At 53.0% G+C, this 19,934-nt stretch overlaps 1 protein-coding gene across 1 annotated transcript in view; it reads left to right on the top strand.

Moving 5' to 3' along the window:
- NCLIV_054090 (hypothetical protein) overlaps positions 1–19,934 on the top strand; it is a gene marked incomplete at both ends in the record, with an annotated part of 41,449 nt that overhangs the window by 8,648 nt on the left and 12,867 nt on the right. The window contains 31 exons of the mRNA XM_003884961.1: positions 44–165; positions 566–779; positions 1,128–1,329; positions 1,668–1,899; positions 2,357–2,492; positions 3,488–3,634; positions 4,360–4,544; positions 5,043–5,325; positions 5,509–5,826; positions 6,315–6,395; positions 6,605–6,829; positions 7,017–7,277; positions 7,808–8,073; positions 8,444–8,648; positions 8,700–8,863; positions 9,182–9,329; positions 9,617–9,723; positions 10,130–10,246; positions 10,826–11,079; positions 11,574–11,763; positions 12,308–12,482; positions 12,717–12,956; positions 13,438–13,687; positions 14,331–14,815; positions 15,448–15,699; positions 16,119–16,254; positions 16,588–16,799; positions 17,270–17,551; positions 18,190–18,377; positions 18,814–19,012; positions 19,398–19,636. Of these exons, the coding sequence (XP_003885010.1) occupies positions 44–165; positions 566–779; positions 1,128–1,329; positions 1,668–1,899; positions 2,357–2,492; positions 3,488–3,634; positions 4,360–4,544; positions 5,043–5,325; positions 5,509–5,826; positions 6,315–6,395; positions 6,605–6,829; positions 7,017–7,277; positions 7,808–8,073; positions 8,444–8,648; positions 8,700–8,863; positions 9,182–9,329; positions 9,617–9,723; positions 10,130–10,246; positions 10,826–11,079; positions 11,574–11,763; positions 12,308–12,482; positions 12,717–12,956; positions 13,438–13,687; positions 14,331–14,815; positions 15,448–15,699; positions 16,119–16,254; positions 16,588–16,799; positions 17,270–17,551; positions 18,190–18,377; positions 18,814–19,012; positions 19,398–19,636 (6,515 nt within the window). The remainder of the gene's footprint in view (positions 1–43; positions 166–565; positions 780–1,127; positions 1,330–1,667; positions 1,900–2,356; positions 2,493–3,487; positions 3,635–4,359; positions 4,545–5,042; positions 5,326–5,508; positions 5,827–6,314; positions 6,396–6,604; positions 6,830–7,016; positions 7,278–7,807; positions 8,074–8,443; positions 8,649–8,699; positions 8,864–9,181; positions 9,330–9,616; positions 9,724–10,129; positions 10,247–10,825; positions 11,080–11,573; positions 11,764–12,307; positions 12,483–12,716; positions 12,957–13,437; positions 13,688–14,330; positions 14,816–15,447; positions 15,700–16,118; positions 16,255–16,587; positions 16,800–17,269; positions 17,552–18,189; positions 18,378–18,813; positions 19,013–19,397; positions 19,637–19,934) is intronic.

Here is a 19,934-nt window from a genome sequence, read left to right as displayed (position 1 = left end):
TCAGTTTGCTGGTGCCTCACGTTTTGCTCTTCTGCGTCGCCAGGAAAAATACATCGAAAACTGCGGGCTGCTCGACCAGATGCTCCAGCACCTCGCCTCCGCCCGCGAGGGCATGCCACCCTTTCAGGAGAGGCTGCTAATAAACCATCTGGAAAAATTGGATAAGTGAGAGAAGAATTCCGTGGGCATCATAATTTCCAGAACCCCTGGACATGGAGTGTACAGTTTAGAGCCCTTTGAGGCTGAACCTGTATCTTCAGGTCGAGGTGTCTGGTTGCCTTCAGGAGCTTTCGCCAAAAGCGACAGGCGCTTGCGAACAAATAAGCATTCCCTGCTCTCACGATCGACACAGATTCACGCAACACTGAGGAACTGTGACGTCCATGCGTGCGGAGTGTGCCCCGAGACACGTGTGTCTCGTCTTTCTTGGGAAGAGCCACGTCCACCACACAACCGCTTTTCTCACGCAACACAGGAAGTTCTTGAAAAACGACAAGTCTCCATTCAAATGCCTAGGCGCCGCACCTGCACGTAGGAATGCAGCCGCGTCTTGCTCTCAACGCAGGTGGCTCCAGCCCGGTTTAAACTCGCTGAACTGGACCTCCCTAGGCTCGGAGGAGTTCATCAGCAACTGCAACAAAGCCGTAACGGCTTTTCGGACGCTCCGAGATCAGGTGGAAAAGAACGCCGAGATCATAGGCGAAGTTGTGCAAGCAATTGAGGATGCGCAGTTGGTCAGAAACCTCGAGTGGAACCCCGAGGAGCCGTTCAATATTCAGGTGAACTTTGTTCTCCGTGCCTGACGAAAGAGGGGCTATGCACATGTGCAGACATTCACCAATACGCGTAGAACACCGTTTTTGCTTCAGTCAAATGAACGCGTGTCGGCACGCCTGAGACGCCAAAGAAGAAAGCTGTCGGGTCATACAAACCCGCAGTCTTATCAACCATGTGTTTACTCGGTGTTTGATTGCGTCAGTGTCGACTCTCCTCATCGGTACCCCGTCCTCACGCGTGTGGAAGGAAGTATCAGCCGAGGCGACGACTCGTACACGAAGAAAAAGTTGATTAGAAAAGGCACAACCCCCACCGCTTTTAAACTCCAGATACCGCTCTTCTCTTGTTAGGAATTCTACGAGTACTTTGAGAAACACCGAGCAGCGGTCGTCGACGACCTCCAAACAAAGTACGAGTCGATTACCTCGTACATCATCAAAATCGAAGAGATCATTGAGGGGACGATGACCGGGACCAGCGAGGCGATGGCTGAGTACTACAACTACTGGGAAAGACGAATCTTCAATGCCATCTCGACGATGCTCATTCGAGGTGAGGCGCCTGCGCTTTTGGTCCTTCCTTTCCTTTTTGTCTTCGAATCCGTCAAGCTCGTCGAACTGCGACGTGGGTTCGAAGGCTCTTCATCAGCTTCACGCGGCCTGCGTGCCAGGCGCGAAAAGCGAGTTGTCGGGACTGTCTTCCATGAGAAAGGAAGGACATCCTGTTGTCCGGCAGGGGGCGACACCTTTCCTGGGAAAGTAGCAGCGCTGTTTAAGCCTGGAAACAACGAAGCGGTAAATCCCGCAACGGCCCCGACAGCTGTGGCTCCTTTTCTAAGGTTGGAACACGTACGTCGCCGTTCGACTCCGTCGCTTTTCCTGTCTATCTAGACGTCAACGTATTTGTTTTCCTCCCAGGGACAAGTGCCCTACGCGCCCTCTTCTCTCTCAATCCAACTGGGAGCCGCCTGCCGCCTCTCATCACGGTGAGCGCGGACTTCAATCAAGCGGAGGTGGTGGTGCACGGCTCAACGCAAGCTATCTTCAAAATCATTTCGCGTCTGATGCAAAATATTCTCTACTCCGCCACCCGCTTTGTTCGGTGGATGAACGGCACCTGCAAGTGAGATGCTCACGCGGCATCAGTGAAGGGGCTACCAGGGAGAGCCTCAGTCTTCTGTGTTCCCTGTGTGGGCGTACATATACAGAAGCTTATGTATATATACAGATGCCTGCGTGTATGTAGCGTATGTATATATACAGATGCCTGCATGTAGGTAAGCACGTCTAGTTTTTGGGCCTTTTGCAGCGTGTGTAGACACACGTGTAGTGGGCGTAGCGTTTCGGTTACGTCTTTGGGGCATCTTCTGAATTCAAGTTTGGCGGTTGAAGCGAGCGAAGGAGCAAAGAAGAAAACCTTCAGCATGCAAATACCCAACGAAAAGCTTGTAGAGCGCCAGGGAAATGACAAGCGCTATTTTTCCAGTTTGCATGTGCAGTGGCGTGGGGGGAAACCGTTTCTCGGCGGCCTGACGACGAAGGCTGCGTTGCTTCTTTTTGCTCCCCGTCTTTTCTCCAAGATGTGTCCCTTCTCAACTGGGGCAAGAAGAGGAGTCCCAAGCTCCGCCTTTTACATTCTACTCGGAGATTTCCAGAGTGCCTGCGCTGATCGACATGACTGTCGCCACCCACCAAGCCATCCAGAAGGTGTTTCAGGTAAACGAAGGACGCCTTGCGAAAGCGCAGATATACCAATCCCGTCGAAGCGCCGTTGCGCAACTGCTGGAATACCGCACCAGATGCGTAGCTGCAAACACACACACAGCTCTGCAGGTGCGGTCCTGCCTGTAAAGACGGCGTGTAGCTGTAGAGAGTCTATCTGCGCCGATGCCCACGTGTCGAGCAACTGCTCTCTCTAACTGTATCCGTCCGTCTTCCGCTGACCGAGAGGAGGTCTACCTACCTGCCGATTTGTGCCACTGAAGGAAATTCGTGACTTCCGCGATTTCCCACAAGCCTTGGAGGAGGGGGGGCGAAGTCAACGCCTCAAGACAAACAGGGGTTCCGCAAAAATCAACGTTTCACCGCTGAAACAAGCACTGCGAACAGCCCTAGGAATATTGGGTCTGTCAGCATGCGGAGTCGCCGCTAACAGAGAGGACGTGCAAGTGCCTTTTTTCCGTTTCACCGAATATTAGCCGATTCCTCCACCTTCTCTCTCACTGTCGCTCTCTCGCGTCGCGCTCTCGGCCGAGGAGGGGTCAAGAGACTGACGGTTCAGCGAGAGGACGTTAGCTGCACAGCTGCTTCTTGATCGGCATTCCACAATAGACCCATTTCGATGCATGCTTCTGCTACGTTTCTTGTACTTGCAGAAATGTGTAGTTGAATAGCACAGGTGTTTTGCATAGACGTACACTTGCCTATGCACGGGACCTCCCACGTACATATAAATATTCATATGTATATATATATATATATATATACGCATATGTGTATATATATGTGCATATCGGTATCTGTGAAGGTAGGGTACGGCTTTCGCTTGTAGCTATACACGCAGAAGATAAACGTGACATGAGAAGGCGGCCGTTGCATGTAGACCGTAAAGCGATGTCTTTTTGTACGCGATGTGAACATCGAAGTAGACAACCCTCAGTTTCCTGGGATGTCGTTTTCACCCGCTTTTTCGCCCGGGAATACCTTTTCAGAACATCTCAAAGTATGTCCGGAGCTGGAAGAAATACGACACACAATGGGGGCTGTGGGACCTCAAGAGGAAAGCCGACCTGGAGAAGCTCGTGGACAAGAGACCAAGGATTGTTTACTTCGATGTACACATCTCAGCCTACAAAAAGGTAATCTCCCTATATTCCACACGACCAACATATGCCTTCACTTCACATTTTTCTTCTCTACCTGCCTCTCTTGAGCGTTCTAAATTTTCATCTGCGTGTGTTTACCGCTTTCCAAACTAACGAACAGTGACTGGAGGAGTCACAGAGAGTCTTATATCACCGTTCCATCGGGTTTCTCTGTTTACCTGCCTCCTTCGACTTCTCTTCGTTCTTCTAAACAGTTTGCCTTCGAGCTCCTGCGGCGAAAGTTCCGCACGATGGGTCACCTGTGACATTGTGTCGAGGTTATGTGTCCAAGCGCATTGACGATTCCGTTGCTGATTTTTTTCGCATTCCTCTTCTCTGCTTCGCCCACCCGCACCTTTGAAAGTAGCATCTTCTTGATGAAATGCGTCTTCTTTCTTATGGTTTTTCTCTTCTCTCTCCGCGCCCCTCTCGCCTTCATTCCCTTCTTTCTCTTCGTCCTCCCAATGTCCTTCACTTCCCTCTCCGTGCACCCCTTCTTCTTCTTCTTCTTCTTCTTCTTCTTCTTCTTCTTCTTCTTCTTCTTCTTCTTCTTCTTCTTCTTCTTCTTCTTCTTCTTCTTCTTCTTCTTCTTCTTCTTCTTCTTCTTCTTCTTCTTCTTCTTCTTCTTCTTCTTCTTCTTCTTCTGTCGTTCATCGTCTGTCTGCAGTCGTCCCCTTCTACCTCTCTTTGAGTCTGCTTTCCCTGTCTCTTTTCCGTAGCTCGCAGCCGAGTTGAGCGCTCTCCCGACTACGAAGGTTGTCGGCTTCCTCCAGATCGACGCCTCCGTCGTTGTGAGGGGGTTTCGGGCGCAGGCGCTCGAGTGGGTGAATGAGTACGGCCGCGTTCTGAATCAGATTGCAACCAGGGAACTGCAGCAGTTGACCCAGCTGGTCGACACGAGTCTGTGAGTCTCCAACTCAATCTTCCTTCACATCCCACGCGCGTGGAGGCCTCGCTGCATGCACAGGCCTGCCGCCCCGTAGGCTGGGCAGTGTGTGTGCCTCGAGGACAACGAGATTACACCTTTTGCCTTCTGATACGACTTCGCCAGATACACCGATACAGACATACATGTGCGTGTGTACATCTAAATCAATACATATATATATATATATATATATATATTTGTACAGGTCTCCATGAATGTAGAAACTCGGTGTACTTACCCCTCTCACGTTTTTGCTGGCGTCCATGCGCGCTTCTCGAAAAGGTCCGCCGCTTAGGCAGGACGACGCGAGAACAGGCGTCTCTGTGTGTCCGCAATCGCTTCGAACCGGCTTTCCTTGGAGGCAGAAGACGCCACTCTTTTGCGTTTCTCCTTTTCTCTCGGTAGCGTCTCTGTCCGCGTTCCCCGTCTTCAGGTTCTTTCTCTCCGGGGGGTTTTTGCGGAGTGCCTGTCCAGAGCTAACCTCGAACAGAACCCCGACTCGATGGAAGCCTTCAAGTTCCTCTTGAGCGAGATCAGCACGGTGAAAAGCATCTCCATGGACACCGAAATCCGCATCGCCGACGTCCAGGCCATGTGCCGGACGCTCCACGTGCACGACTGCTACATCGAAGAGGCACAGATGAAGCAGCAGGCCGAGCTGGCGACTGCGTGGCAGAGAGTGAAGACTCTCGCGCTGGCGAAGGAGAAGCAGCTGGAGCGGAAAAAAGAAGTTTTCGCGCAGGAAAAGAAGGCCGAGGTGAGACAACGAGAAGCAAAGAGACGGAACTCAGGCGGAGGAAGGAAGAACAGGGGAAGACGAGATTTTGATTCGATGCGTCCCTTTCCGTCTCAGCTCAACCCTAGTTAGTCGTCTTGTCTCCGATTCGCCGTGAGGAGGCAGAGGATTCCCACACGCCGTCTTTTTCTGTTTGCTTCCCAGGTCCTCGCCTTCGCCGCAGAATGCAAGGCTTTCCTCACGCGATTCAAACAAGCGGGTCCGGGGGCGGCGGCCGTGGAGCTCGATGAGGGAGTCGCCCTTCTGGCCTCGTACAGCGAGGAACTTTCGAGGTTCCAGGCGCAGCGCGACGCCCTCTCGAAAGCCGAAGTTTTGTTTTCCTTGCCCCTCACCACGTTTCCCGAGTTGGACCAAATTCGCAGTTCAGTGCAGCTCCTGCAAGTCGTCTATCACCTCTACGTCGAACATACGAATGCAGTCCTGGAGTGGTCTAACGTACCCTGGGCGACCTTCGACGTGCAGGTGAGCGGAAGAAAAACCGAGCGAAGACGCACGGAGAAAAACAACCTCGCGCGGTAAAGACAAAATGGACTGCAGACGTCGCCTGCTGCCGACAGGCCGTTTTCGTTCACCTAAAATTCCATCCACGTTTGCTAGCTCTCCGCACCGGGAGCACGCCGCAGCGGTTTCTGTATGCTTGCCTCTGTGTGCTTCGCTACCCAGGAGTTCACAACGTCCTTTAAGGAAACTGTCAACGTGTCCGTTCACACGCTCGCTACACCTACCTATCTCCTTGCCGCTCCAGAGATGCCAATATAACAGTCTAAAAGTAGACCCCGCTCGGTGTGTCTTGCCCGAGGCAACCTCCCGTGCAGGTCTACGAGTCTGTCTCGTGCCTCGTGCGGAGAGTCTTCTACGGATTGCGTCTGAGAGCAGGCCGAGAGTAAAGATCCCTGGCCCCCAACTGTCCGTCCCTTGCCAGGGCCCATTCCTCGTTGTTCTGTCTCTAGGAACTGCAACGCGGCACCGACGAATTCACCAAAAGACTGCGAAGACTTCCGAAGGATTACCCCGCTCTCGCAGAACTTCCTGTAAGGCGGATCTGGGCTTCCACGATGATGCCTCGATTGCGGTTTTTCTCTTTGCTATGCCTTTACTACATGGCAAATATATAAATATATGTAGTGCTTATTTGAGGGCCGTATATACATATACGGCTACATGCACGCACGTGCAGACACACATGCATGCACACTTGTGTATATCAGTATATGCATACGTGCGTGTGTCTTGTTTTTAGACGTATCAGAAACTGACTCAAGCGATCGCGCGCTTTCGAAACTCCGTGCCTTTGATTGAGAGGCTGAAGACCGACGCCATGAGGCCGCAGCATTGGCGGCAGTTAATGGCACTGGCAGGGTGCGAATTCGAGGTCGACAGCAAAAAGTTCAAACTGCAAAATGTCTTCGACCTGGACCTCTCCAGGTTCCCGGACCAGGTTCAAAATACGCTGCAGATTGCTCAGGTACGAAAAAAGCGCTTTGCCGCTCTCGCGGCACCACGCCATCGTTTCCGTACTTTTCTGTTCCCGCACGAAAGGAATGTGCGTCCCAGACACGGACACCCCGCGGCGGTCCCTTGGTCGCTTTTTTCTCCTTTGTGTCTTGTGGAAACCCTCTCGAGTCGCGTTCTCAGGTCGCTTTCTCGCGCAGGAAGAAATGAAGCTGGAGAAAGACATCGCCAAGATTGAGAGTTGCTGGCGGTCCCAGACACTCGACATGTGCCGCTACAAAACCGAAGAACAGAGCTTCGTGCTCCGGGCGAATGAAGAGTTGCGCGTGACTCTCGAAGACCACATTCTCCAGCTACAGTCGATGGTGGGATCTCGATTCGCTTCCGTCGTGATTGAAAAAATCAAAAAGTGGGAGAAGACGCTCAACACGATCCGAGAAGTCTTCGAAGCGTGGCTGCAGGTAGGTGGCGCCGCGCGAAACCGGCGTGGCGAGAAGGGGTTGAGAACAGCGCGCGCTCGTCGGCTTCCACCGCTCCGCAGGAAGGGAAAAGCGCACGCGCCTCACGAGCGACTTCTACCGTGGGTAGGAACGGCAAAACACGCCACGGCCTCCTTTTGGAGATTCTGAGTCAGGGCCTCGCGCGACTGGCGAGAGGACCTGAATGCGGAGTTGATGCGCTGGCCGATTCGGGGTGCTGTGGCGTCCTGACTGCGTTGTGAAGTCTGTGCCAAGTTTTCGCGTCCTTCACGCTGCCTTGCGCATGTGTGTGTGCCGCGCCGTTTGAGCTCTACTCCCGAATTCTCGGGATGCGGGTCTTCTCGTCGTGCTGCCTGTCGCCGCCTCTTGGCAGGGGCGAGGGCGCGAGACCACCCTGACGTCTCCTCTGCGAAGGTCGCCACTGAACGTGTCTCCACGTCCACTCGCCAACGGCTGTCGCGTCTCCGCGGTGTCGAACGTTGCGGTTTTCGCTTTTCTCTCTGGTTGTGAAGGTGCAACGGAAGTGGATCTACTTGGACGGCATCTTCACTGAATCCGTCGATATTCGGCTTCAACTGCCCGACGAGGCGAAAAAATTCGATGTCGTGCGTCGGCAGTTCCTCTCCATTTTGTCGCAAACTGCGCAAAATCCAAGTGTCTTGTCCGCCTGCTGTGCGGAGAACCGTCTGCAAGACCTGAAGGCTCTCTCAGCGGAGCTAGACCGGAGTCAGAGATCTCTCTCAGACTACCTTGATGCCAAACGCATGACCTTCGCTCGGTGAGAACGAAACGCGCATACCTGTCCAGAGTCACACTTCTGCACTAACGCTTTTGCACACATGTCGACACGCACGCATTGAGCAAAACAGCTAAAGCGGGGGAGACGCAGAAGACCTGCCGGAAGAAACGAGACGAACCCGCTTTCGTCACGCTGGGCACGTGTTCCCGCGATCCCTTCCTTTTGTCGATCTCTCTCCTCTCCCGCGGGCCCTTGCGCTGTTCGTCAACCCCCGTGGACGCGCGAACCTGGTTGGTCACGCACCCTCATCGACAACGGGTGTTTGCTAGCGCTTTGCCTCTTGCCTTCCCCCGCCTGCCATGGCGCCTGCGGGCGCTCAGGGACTGGGTCTTGTCTTTTCTCCTGCCAGATTCTGCTTCATTTCCGACGACGAACTTCTCTCGGTGCTCGGCTCGAGCAGCCCCCTGGCCATCCAGCCCCTGATGCTGAAACTTTTCGACAACTGCAAAGAACTGATTCTCGAGGCTGACACTCAGGCAAGGAAAGCGCTTCCAAACCGAACGGCTCGAGGAGAGGAGACGCGGCCAGGCGGGGGGACGCGAGAGCCCACTCGAGTGAGGCAGTGACATGGCGATCTGCGCATGCAGTCTGCGCTCTGTTCTCAGGTCGCCGGCATGGTTTCCGAAGAAGGCGAGTCCTTCAGATTCCACGAGGTAGTTACGGCAGAAGGCCCCGCCGAGGAGTGGGTGAAAAATGTTGACGAGGCCATGAAGCGAACTCTCCACCGGACCACGAAAGCCGGAGTGTACCACTACGCGTACAAGACCAGGTAAGAGAAGAGGCGATGTCGCCACTTTCGGGGGCAGCGAAAAGGACAGATGGACCTTCACACTCAAGAGGAAGAACTGCCGGCGCGCTCAAAAAACCGCTGCCGGATGTGGGGTTTGTCGAAAAGGTAGACAAGCGCCGTGGCGACGCGTCAGCAATATACGCGTGGCTGCGCGTTGGCGTCCCCCTTCGGCTCTTCGCCTTCTTCCGCTTCTTCCTCCCTGCTCCGCTCTTTGCATCTGCCGTCTCTCTGCATGTGTCTCCTGAGGCATGGCGAGGGAAGGGGGAGCGTGTGCTTCGCTTCTGCCTCTTGACACAGGACGCAGTGGGTGCTCGAACAGCTCGGCATGGTCACCTGCGTGGGGTCTCAAATTTGGTGGACGTGGCGCGTCGAAGACGCGTTTCGGCGCGTTGGCCGTGGCAGCAAGCATGCGCTGAAGGAAGAAGCTGAAAAGCAGACGCAACAGGTGAGAGAGAGCCTTGGGCGAGGCGAGAAAAAAGTCGCGAGAAAACGCAAGACCAACGCGCTGGAGAGCAAAACACGACCGCAGCAAGAGGCGCACCGAGCAGCAGAAAACCACCAGAGATCGGGTTTCCCTGACAAGTGAGGCGAGCGAGCGAAAGCAGCCGCCCTCTGAAGAAAAAAGACTATCTCCATGTTCGCGTCTTCACTCCTTCGCCTTGGTGCTCTCTTTTCTAACTGTTTTTCCTCTCGTCTTGTCTTCCAATTCCCGGCCTGCGTCCCGTTCTTCAGCTGACCGACCTCATCGAGTTGGTGCGACAGCCCCTCGATCCGCGCGCGCGCAGAAAGGTCAACACACTCATCATTCTGGATGTCCACGCCCGAGATTTGGTTGACAGGTACACGCCAAAATGATTTCATGGCTCTGAAAAACCTGGTCGTCAGACAAGTAACAAATGTGACCCCCCTCTGTGTGCCTGCAGAAGGAGCTAGCACACATCGATAGAAACACGAATGAATCTTTCCCAGATCTGCCTCGGCGCGTGTGCATGTACCAGCAGTGCTCTCTCTCTCTCTCGCTGCATGAGTTGTCTACGTATATCCGGTTCTGTTCACAGACTCAGGTCTAAATAGCGATACACTTTGTTTTATTTCCACATGAAATCAAACACACGTGGCTGAACACACACACAGATACATGAATGCAGACTTTTCTGCGTATACATGCATCTATATAGGCATATAAATGGGTACCAAGCTAAACTCAATACACATGAATGCATAGAGCGTCGGCCTTTTCTTTAGGTTCGTGCGCGACGCGATTTTCAACACGCGGGAGTTTGAGTGGGAAAGCCAGCTGCGTTTTTACTGGGAGAAGGAGGCCGACGACATTGCCGTCCGGCAGTGCGCCGGCGAATTTGGGTACGTCCGAGCACACGCAGAGGCCAGTGGAGGCCAGTCGCTTCGAAGCGGTTCCTTGTGCTCAAGAGCCTCACCTCTGGAGGGTCCCCAGACGGCGCGGTCCCGGCGGGAACCGCATGCTGCTGGATCTTCTTTTTTCTCTATCCCTTCGCTTTAAACCACACATGATAGTATGATCCGGAGACTGTAGGTAGGACTCTGTGACACGGAGACCAATATGAGGAGGCTGGACTGGGGCGGGAAGAGCCCTAGAAGAACTAGGCTGTTTCGTCCCCATCCACCCTGCCTGTCGTCCTTCAATTGTGCGCTCCCTGCTTGGTTGACATGTCCTCGTGCGACTTGCCCCTCGGCTCTCTCAACTCGTCTCGCCACCAGCGAGAAAAAGCTACGGTTTTTCCGGCGTCGCCTCAGCCCTCTGCACTCTCACCCTCCTCTCCACTCACCTCGACTTTTCTCCCTTCGCGCTCCGCTCTTCTCTATATGCTCGTTTCTCTCTTCTTTTCTCTATCCTCTCTTTTCCCTCCCCTTCTATTTACCCTCTCTTGTCTATCCTTTCTTGTTTCTGCTTGTCACCTGCAGGTACTCGTACGAATACGAAGGTCTAAACGGCCGCCTGGTCATCACCCCGCTCACCGACCGCTGTGTCATGACACTCACCACCGCGCTGAGTTTCTACCTCGGCGGCGCGCCTGCGGGGCCTGCCGGAACTGGAAAAACAGAAACTGTCAAGGATCTGGCAAAGTCCCTCGCAATCCGCTGCGTGGTCCAGAACTGCGGAGACGGCCTCGACTATAAGGCGATGGGAACCATCTTCTCAGGGTTGGTGCAGACTGGTCAGCAAAGAAACTATCAAGCGTTGGGCTTCAAACAGCGGACCTGGAACCTGGGGACTCACAACGCAGTTGCGATACGGCTGCTCAGACTTCACCTATAGAGACCGTTCCTCCTTCCGTGTATCTATTTGTCGATATTCGTATCCGTATCCATGTTTGCATATGCTTACCAACTCGAAATGCTTACCAACTCGTGGACTCAGGCAGGCGGCCATCTCTGCAGATGGAAAAAGATCGACGCATCCACGTCCACATATATATATATATATTTTATTTTATGTATGTCTATATATTTACATATATGTGTACATATATACACTATATATTTACGTATATATATATATATATATATATATAGGTATATTTCGATTCATATAGGCTTTAGAGAGCAAGGAGAGAGGCAGTTTTTCGATGGCGAGGTTTTCGTAAAACGACGACAGTTTCCGTCCCGGATCTGGGGCGAGATCGCGTTCTCTTTTCGGATTTTGTTTCAGGTTTCTGGGGCTGCTTTGACGAGTTCAACAGAATCAACCCCGAAGTGCTCTCGGTTGTGACGGAGCAAATCCGGACGATCCAAATGGGCCTGCAGCAGGAGCGAACTTCGATCGAGTTGCTCGGGAAGAGTCTCACGCTCGTCCCCACAATTGGCATCTTTGTGACGATGAATCCAGGCTACGCGGGGAGGTGCGAGCCGCCGGCAAGATCGGCACCAATCGTTGCCAGCCTTCTGTTGATTTGCTTGTTCAAGCACACGCTTTCATGGAATGCAACAGGACCCCACAGAGGTCTCGAAATCACTCACCAATTGAATACATATATATATGTATATATATATATGTATACATATATATATATATGTATACATATATATCTATATATATATGTATATATATATATATGTATACATAAATATATATATATATATATATGTGAGTTGAGGTCGGGGTACAGTTGTTCGTGTGGGGATGCTCCACGTTGGATTTTCTTAAAAGTCTGCCTTGGTCGTTGCGGACGAGCGCGGGACGTGCCGGAGGACGTGCGTTTGGATCCGCCAAAGCATTTAAGGCCTTTTTCGCTGGAGACCCTATGGGGTCTTCTCTTCACACGTTCGAGGCCCCGTGCACCTGCAGAGGACTTACTGGACTTACTGCAGAGCAACGTTTGCGAAGAAATGACCTGGGGGCGGCGCTGGAACGGAGCGACACTTGTGCGTCCCCGCGTCTCTCAGGTCGGAGCTGCCGGACAACTTGAAGGCTCTGTTCCGGCCTGCCACGATGATCGTTCCAGACCTGGTCATGATCTGCGAGAACATGCTCATTTCCGAGGGGTTCGTCCACGCTCGAGAGCTCGCCCGGAAAATGACGGTTCTCTACACCTTGGCCAAAGCGCAGCTGTCGAAGCAAGTGCGGCAAGTCGAGAGAGAAACACGCCACACAGGGGGACGGCAGAAATGGGGTTTCCACGAGCGCGTTTGCCCGCCTTCTTTGCTCGATGACTGATCCTGTTTCGAAGCCCGTTCGACACGCGAAACGCAGAGGGCAGGAAACCGCGACACACCCAGCTGTCTGAGATGTCAGACAGCTGGGTGGGCAGACGCGGAGTCATGACGCTTGCTACGACCGTTTCCCTCTTTGCAGCACTTTTACGACTTTGCACTGCGCGCCTTAAAGGCGGCTCTCGTCACGGCCGGCGCCCTTCGCAGTTCCTGCCCCGACTTGCCAGAAGAAATGATTCTAATGCGAGCGCTGCGTGACATGAACATCCCGAAACTCGTCAAGCAAGACGTGCCGCTCTTCGTGGGCCTCCTCGGGGACCTCTTCCCCGGCTTGGAGTGCCCCGACGGCGGCAACAGCCAGCTCAAACGGGCAATCGAAGAGGTGAGGGAGACGCGCGGCTCAGAGAAGCTCGACCCACAGGAAGCTAGGGAAAACGCGGTTCCCGGACCACAGTCCAAACCTTGCACAGAAACATGAGCTGGGACATACGAGAGGACTTGAAGGCACAGAGAAACCAGTTGGTCGGGAAAGGAGCTAAATCGACAACGCTCCGACGACACATACCCTTACATACACACATTAAAGGCGAAGTATTCATTCAGGTCTATGTACAATCGCAAGTCTGTTTAGATATTGACGCAGCGGTCCTGAGTTCATGTGTGTTGTCGATCCATCTGTTGTCGAACTCGCGCTCCCTGGAGACCTAGACATGCATCCCACAGTCGTGCGCTCTCTCTCCACCTGTCCTTCAACCTGCGGGGAGAGGCGGGCGTCTCCCCGCGCATGCAGGTTTCCTCGCATCCTGTCGGTTTCCTTGCTTATTGATGCCGTGCCGCCGCGCTGAGCTTCTGTGTCCCGCCAGGAACTCACCGCGAGGCGCTTCCGGTCCAAGTACACGGACTTGTTCGATCTCCAAGTGGACAAAGTGATTCAACTGTACGAGACGATGAACAGCCGGCACTCGACGATGCTGGTAGGGGCCACAGGTGGCGGCAAAACGGTGATAATCAACACCCTCGCCGCTGCGCAGAAGGCGGCCTTTGATTGCCCCGTCAAGTTGTTCGTCATCAATCCAAAGGCGCAAAGCACCAACGAACTCTACGGAGTCCTCGGTGAGGCGGACCAGCCCTCGCCGTTTAGCCTTCATTTCCCTCCTCGAACAAGAAAAAATGTGGTCTCCTTTCGCGTGCTTCGTCTCTGCATCCCTGTGTATCAATCCCGACCCTTCGCTGTTGCCCGCCGACGCAAATACTTACTCGTCTACACACACACACACACCTAGGCAGTCGGCTACGTATCTCTCGCTGTACCGGTGGCTGGGAATATACATATGGATCTCTATGTCTCTGTACACAACTATACATGCACATGCATACGTATGTGCATGCAGAGCATCTCTCTCTTTCTCTCTCTCTCTCTCTATATATATATATATATATATATAAGTAATATTCATGTGTAGGTGTGTATATGCGCCTGCATATCTGTTTCACTGGACGTGGAGGCACGTATGCATGTACGATCAAAGTGTATTTACCTTTTCTTGGTTTCTTTGTCTGCATTTCTGGAGCCTCGAGATGCTGAGTTTGAGTGGCAAACACCTATCGCTCCCAGCGCGCCGTTCGCCGGCATCGCTGCGTAGCCCTCAGGCGCGCTTTTCTAGAAGTCGTTCGCGCCTGGAACCCACCTCTGCGCCTGCGTGAGTGTCTCGCTTTTCTTTCCTTTCCTCTCGCCGTGTTCTCTGTTTCTCGCAAGACCCGGTGTCTCGAGACTGGACGGACGGGCTGCTGTCGAAGATCTTCCGAGAGATCAACCAGCCGCTTCCTGCAGGGAAGAGCGAGCGGCGCTACGTGGTTTTTGACGGCGACGTCGACGCCGTCTGGGTTGAGAACATGAACTCCGTTATGGACGACAACCGCCTGCTGACGCTGTCGAACGGCGAGAGAATTCGCCTCGAGAAACACTGTGCGCTTCTCTTTGAAGTCGACGATCTCCAGTATGCCTCGCCAGCAACTATTTCGCGCTGCGGCATGGTCTACGTGGACCCTCGGAACTTGGGCGTCGGGCCGTACTTTGACAAATGGGTCCGTGGGAAGAACTCCGAAGTCGCGACTGAGACTCTCGAATACCTGTTCGACAAATACATGCAGCCGTGCATCGACTTTGTCCTGAAACAAAAACGAACAGACGACCTGGGACCCGCGCCCGTCCTCACCGTCCCGAGGACCGACCTCAATCTGGTGAGGCGGCTGAATCCATCGCGGTCTCTTCACAGCCAACAGTGTGCAAACCGGTGTCTCTGGTGTATGCAGATACACAGAAAACAGCCACAGCGAAACGACCCGTGCGCCTAAACGTTTCACCCACCCATATTATATATATATATATATATATATTTATAAGCTATTGCCTTCGTATATATATGTGTATATATATATATATATGTATATATGTGTATATATACATATGACGATACTCACACGGGTGCAGAGAGACGCGTCTGAAGTTATGCGGGAATGCAGGAACACATTGGTTTTGTTTACGGTTATGCATGCACATGCTCATGTACAGGAGAACGCACGGATGGCCTTACCGTTGCTTGTGTTCCTAGGATCGTTTTAGGCAGAGAGACAGTCACGGTCGTCAGTGACCATTAGTACAACCATGAATATACCATATGTAAAGACATCAACACACATACATAAGTATACGGTTCACACTATATACATACATATATAGGCATACGTAGATATACAGATGAATGCATATCTGTAGATGTATGTACACATGAATATACGCTGGAGATGGTTCTTCTTTTTTTCGAGTTGTGTATTTCTCTAGATTTGTCGCTCCTTGCTTTGGGATCTCTTAGGTTCAGCAAATGTGTCACTTGATCGACATCCTTCTCCCAGAAGACGCCGTCCACAGCGCGGCCCCGGATCGCCTCGAGAGTGTTTTTCTCTTCGCCTTGGTCTGGTCGTTCGGCGTCGCTCTTGTTGGAGACGAGTGGCCGAGGTTTGATTCGTTTCTTAGAAAAATCGCGAACAAGGCACTTCCTAGAGAGAGTCTGTTTGACTGCACGTACGACGTCGCCAGCGGAAAGTGGCTTACCTGGGAGTCTCAGGTACAAAATCGAAGCCTATCGTACTCATGCGCATCTTGCTTACCCCTATCTAGACGCCGAGATCTCTGTATCTGGAAACGCGACCTCTCCGTCTGTGTTTATACATTCCTTTCTCTGCATATATATTTCCATCTTCATCCACGCATTCCTATGCATATATAAATATAGGTATATTTATACATATATGGGTATGTAATGATATATATAAACATGTATGAATGGACCAACGGTCACGAGCTCTTGAAAACATGTAGACAGGAGTGTGCTGGCGGCTTCTCCCCGTTCTCTCGCGTCTGCCTTTCTTCGTTTCATCGCGCCGCCCTTTCGTTCATAAAGTCTTTTGTCTTTTTTATTTTTCCCTGTTTTTTCTTTCTCTCCACGTTTCCCCGCCCTTTTCTGCCTGGCGCGTGCGTGCCTAGGTCCAGCCGTACAGTCCGCCGGGTGATGTCGAGTTCACAACCATCTTCGTGCCCACAATGGACACAGAGAGATACGCCACGCTTCTCGACGGCTTCGGCCGCCACTCTCTTCCAGTTCTCTTCATCGGGGATTCTGGTGAGAACAGGCGTGTTGCGCCTCTCTCTTAGCGCAACGGCAGCCCTCCTAGAACCAGAATCTTAGAGTGAAAACGACAGGTACCGGTAGGCGGTCGCGTCCATCTCCTTGGGAAAAAACGTCTTCCCCTCTCTCTCCGGCAGTCGATATGCTTTCAAGGTGCGGTGCAAGAAACGGACACGCAAACTCAGAGGACGTCTCTGGCTCTCCACGTTCTTCTCTCTTTTCCCGCCGGTTGCTTCCGTTCGTTCGCTCCTCACGGCTTCTTCCGCTCCCGCTGTTCGGGACGTCTTGCTTTGTGCCTCTCGTATCTCTCCCCGGTGGAACGCTCAGGGACTGCAAAGTCGGTCCAGATGCAGAACTGGCTGGCGTCGCTAGATTCCCAAAAGGTTGTGCACGTGCAGATCAACCTCTCGAGTCGCACGACGTCTCTCGACCTCCAGCGCACCATCGAGGACAATGTTGACAAGCGAACGGGGCGGATCTTCGGGCCTCCTTCGGGGAAACTGCTGAAGCTCTTCATTGATGATTTGAGCATGCCAAAAGTGGGGACACGCGAAACAAGCCTTAGAAATGAAGTCCAGAAGCCTCCAGAGATTGCGTCGCACGAATTCGCAAACACGCGAGCCCAGGGAAACTGCCGCCCACATAAATATACATAACTATACATAACTATACATATATATACATGTATTTACCAAGAGACGAGAAGAAACGCTCCCAGAGGCTTTCTCCTATATGTACATATCTATGTACATCAATATATATGTAAACATATGCGTGTAGGAATGCATCGATGGGCCTATGTCGAGCTCGCTCTCACCATACATGCACATATAGAGACCTATCTCCATATATATGTGTTGAAAACGTGCTGCGAACGTCAGTGTCTGCCACTGGCTTGGGCGTCTGAGGCACAGTGACGGCGAGGATGGTAAAGACCCGCTTTTGAACGACCGCTTCCAATTCGTTCTTTCCTGGCGTTTGCCTTCCTCACCGTGGTCTCCGGTTGCAGGTGGACACCTACGGCACCCAGCAGCCGCTCGCGCTTTTGAAGTTTGTGATGGAACGCATGAGCATGTACGAGAGAGGCGGCGACTTGGAGGAAATCGTGTTGAAAGATTTGTCCTTTTTGGCGGCAATGAATCCACCAGGCGCTGGCGCAAACCGCCTCGACCCTCGAGTCATTTCGCGCTTCTCCTGCTTCCACATCACGTTCCCGTCGCGAGCCTCAGTTCATCGAATCTACTCCTCCATCCTCTCGTACAAATTCTCCAACTTCCCAGAGGCCGTGCAAGTAAATAAAAAAAAACCCAAAGGATAGGCTGCAACAAAAGCTCCCCAGCAACAGCGTTCCTTTTAAGCTTGAAAAAGCCTTCAAACGCCTTCTCCAACGCTGGGCTATCCGCCTATATATATATATGTATATATATTTACACCTATATATGCATATAGTTACGTATATATATGCATATATTTACATATATATAAATATGTTTACATATATATACATGCATATATTTATGAATGTATAAAACTACGCGTGCTCCTTTGACGATGTCTGGTAATCTATAACCGCTTACTAGTATTTGCCTCTGCGTTTGGACCGCCGGTCGTCGACGCCTGTTTCCCTGGCTGACGCTGAAAACGGCAGAGGAAGTGTGGCCCTTGAGTTCGCGCTTACGCGTTTGAGCGCAGTCGCGGAGTACCAACAAGTGAAACACCGTGCGGACGAGATGAACCCCTTCCCGTTACCTTCACACACTTGTGTGTTTCTCTTCGTTGACCGTCGGTTTGCTGTTTTCTGCTGCCTTCGCTCTGTTCCTGCTCGCGCGGTCTTTGCTGCGTCGTTGTGTGTGCGTCGCCGTCCCCCTTTTTAACGAGCTTCGTCTCTACATTCCACAGACCGTCTGCGCGTTCCTGTTCCGCTCCTAGAAAGCGGCGGAGGCGCTCCCGGCGGCCAGTCTCCGCGTGTACGAAGGCGTAGTTGCTCAGCTCGCGCGCACGCCGACGAAGTTCCACTACGTGTTCAACCTGCGCGATCTTTCGCGAGTTTACCAGGGGCTGTGGCGGGCGAAACCTGAAGCGGTCGGCGACGCCAAAGCTCTCGTTCGCCTCTGGAGGTCAGCACCGGCAGCCGCGAGGAAAGGCAGAGCGAGACTCTGCAAAAAGATCCCCCGTCCTTCCTGGCTGCAGACGCGTGGATGAGTGCAGGCTCGCGTTGTGTTTCGCTTGCAAGGAGCACGCACCTCTCACGTCGTTTCTGAGAGTGCCCAGCTCTCTAGGATTGCCGTAACACTCTACTGGACTGCTGAAGACAGCAGATGTGCGCGCGAGTGACACTGCGTTTCTGTGTCTTTTCTTGAGGGTTCTGCAGTTTGGATATATGGAGTAGACGCTGCATGCTTGCTCCTTTCCAGCTCGTTCCTTTGGAGCACTCATGCCGGCTGTTTGTGGATCGCCCCCCCTTGCCCAGCTTGTGCCGAAAGTTTCACCAGCGTCTTCTCTCCACGTTCACTTCCGTGATCCTTTTGTGTGCCTTTTCTCTGTGCCGCGTAGACACGAGTGCCTTCGCGTGTTTCAGGATCGGCTGCTGGAGACTGAGGAGCGGGCGTTCGTAGACGACGAACTTCTGGGGAAAATCTTGAAGGAATGCTTTCCAGAGGAGGCAGCGAGCGCGGCGCAAAATCCGATTTTGTGGGGCGACTTCCGAACGGCCATTAACATCCTTCAGCTCTCGGACAGCCCTGCCACTGAGGTTCGGAGACACAGCGACAGCCCGCCTGGCACGAAGAGAACGAGGCGCCGCCGAAGGAGAGACAGAGAGAGGGGAGACAGATAGGGAGGGACGGAGAGCGAGATATGGATGGGCACACACCAAGTGACACAGCGAGATGGAGGGAAGAAGTAGGCAAAGCCGGGGTTTCTTACAGCTTCTTCGTCGTCAACTCGCGGTGCTGATAGCGAGAGGAAGGACAAGCGCGGGCAAAAGGAAGGAGGCGGTAGAAGAGCCCCGACGGCACTCACACCAGCGACGAAGTCACCAGAGGGCGACAGCACGCAAAGAGACAGAGAGACGAGCGCGTTCGTCGCCTGTTCGCTGGCTCAGCATTCCTTCCTTTCGCGTCTTTCTTCTGCTTCAGGAGAGAACCTACGAAGACCTGAGCGACCTCGCGTCGCTGCGGAAGATCCTGGAAGAGCTACTGGACAGTTACAACGAGGAGAACAGCTGCCGCCTGCAGAATGTGATGTTCGAGGACGCGATTTCGCACATTGTCCGCATCCACAGAATTCTGCGAATGAGCCGAGGCCACGCCCTCCTTATCGGGACTGGCGGGTCTGGAAAGCGGAGCCTAACGCAGCTAGCCACCTACATCGCTGGGTAAGCAGAAGGGAAGGAAGAAGAACGGCGCCACACGCTATTTGGAACCCAACACACAAGGTGCCAGGCCATTTAAGCGCTGGGATGCAGGATGTGGGTAAGCACGCGTTTTGACTACTCAGCCCTAAAGGCGTGCACCCCGCCTTTCACGCCTTTTCTCCTCGTCTTCTCTCAGTCTCGCGTTTGTGTTTCTGCTTCGCGTGCGCGCCCCCCCTCTCTCGGGCTCTCTCCCCCGTCTCGCAGATGCACACGCGTTTCTTTCCTTCCAGGGTTGTGTTCTTTCTCGCCCAACGCCTCC

This window comes from Neospora caninum, chromosome XI (genome assembly GCF_000208865.1).
Source record: "Neospora caninum Liverpool complete genome, chromosome XI".
Lineage (NCBI taxonomy): Eukaryota > Apicomplexa > Conoidasida > Eucoccidiorida > Sarcocystidae > Neospora > Neospora caninum.
This window is presented reverse-complemented; position numbering and strand designations above follow the sequence as displayed.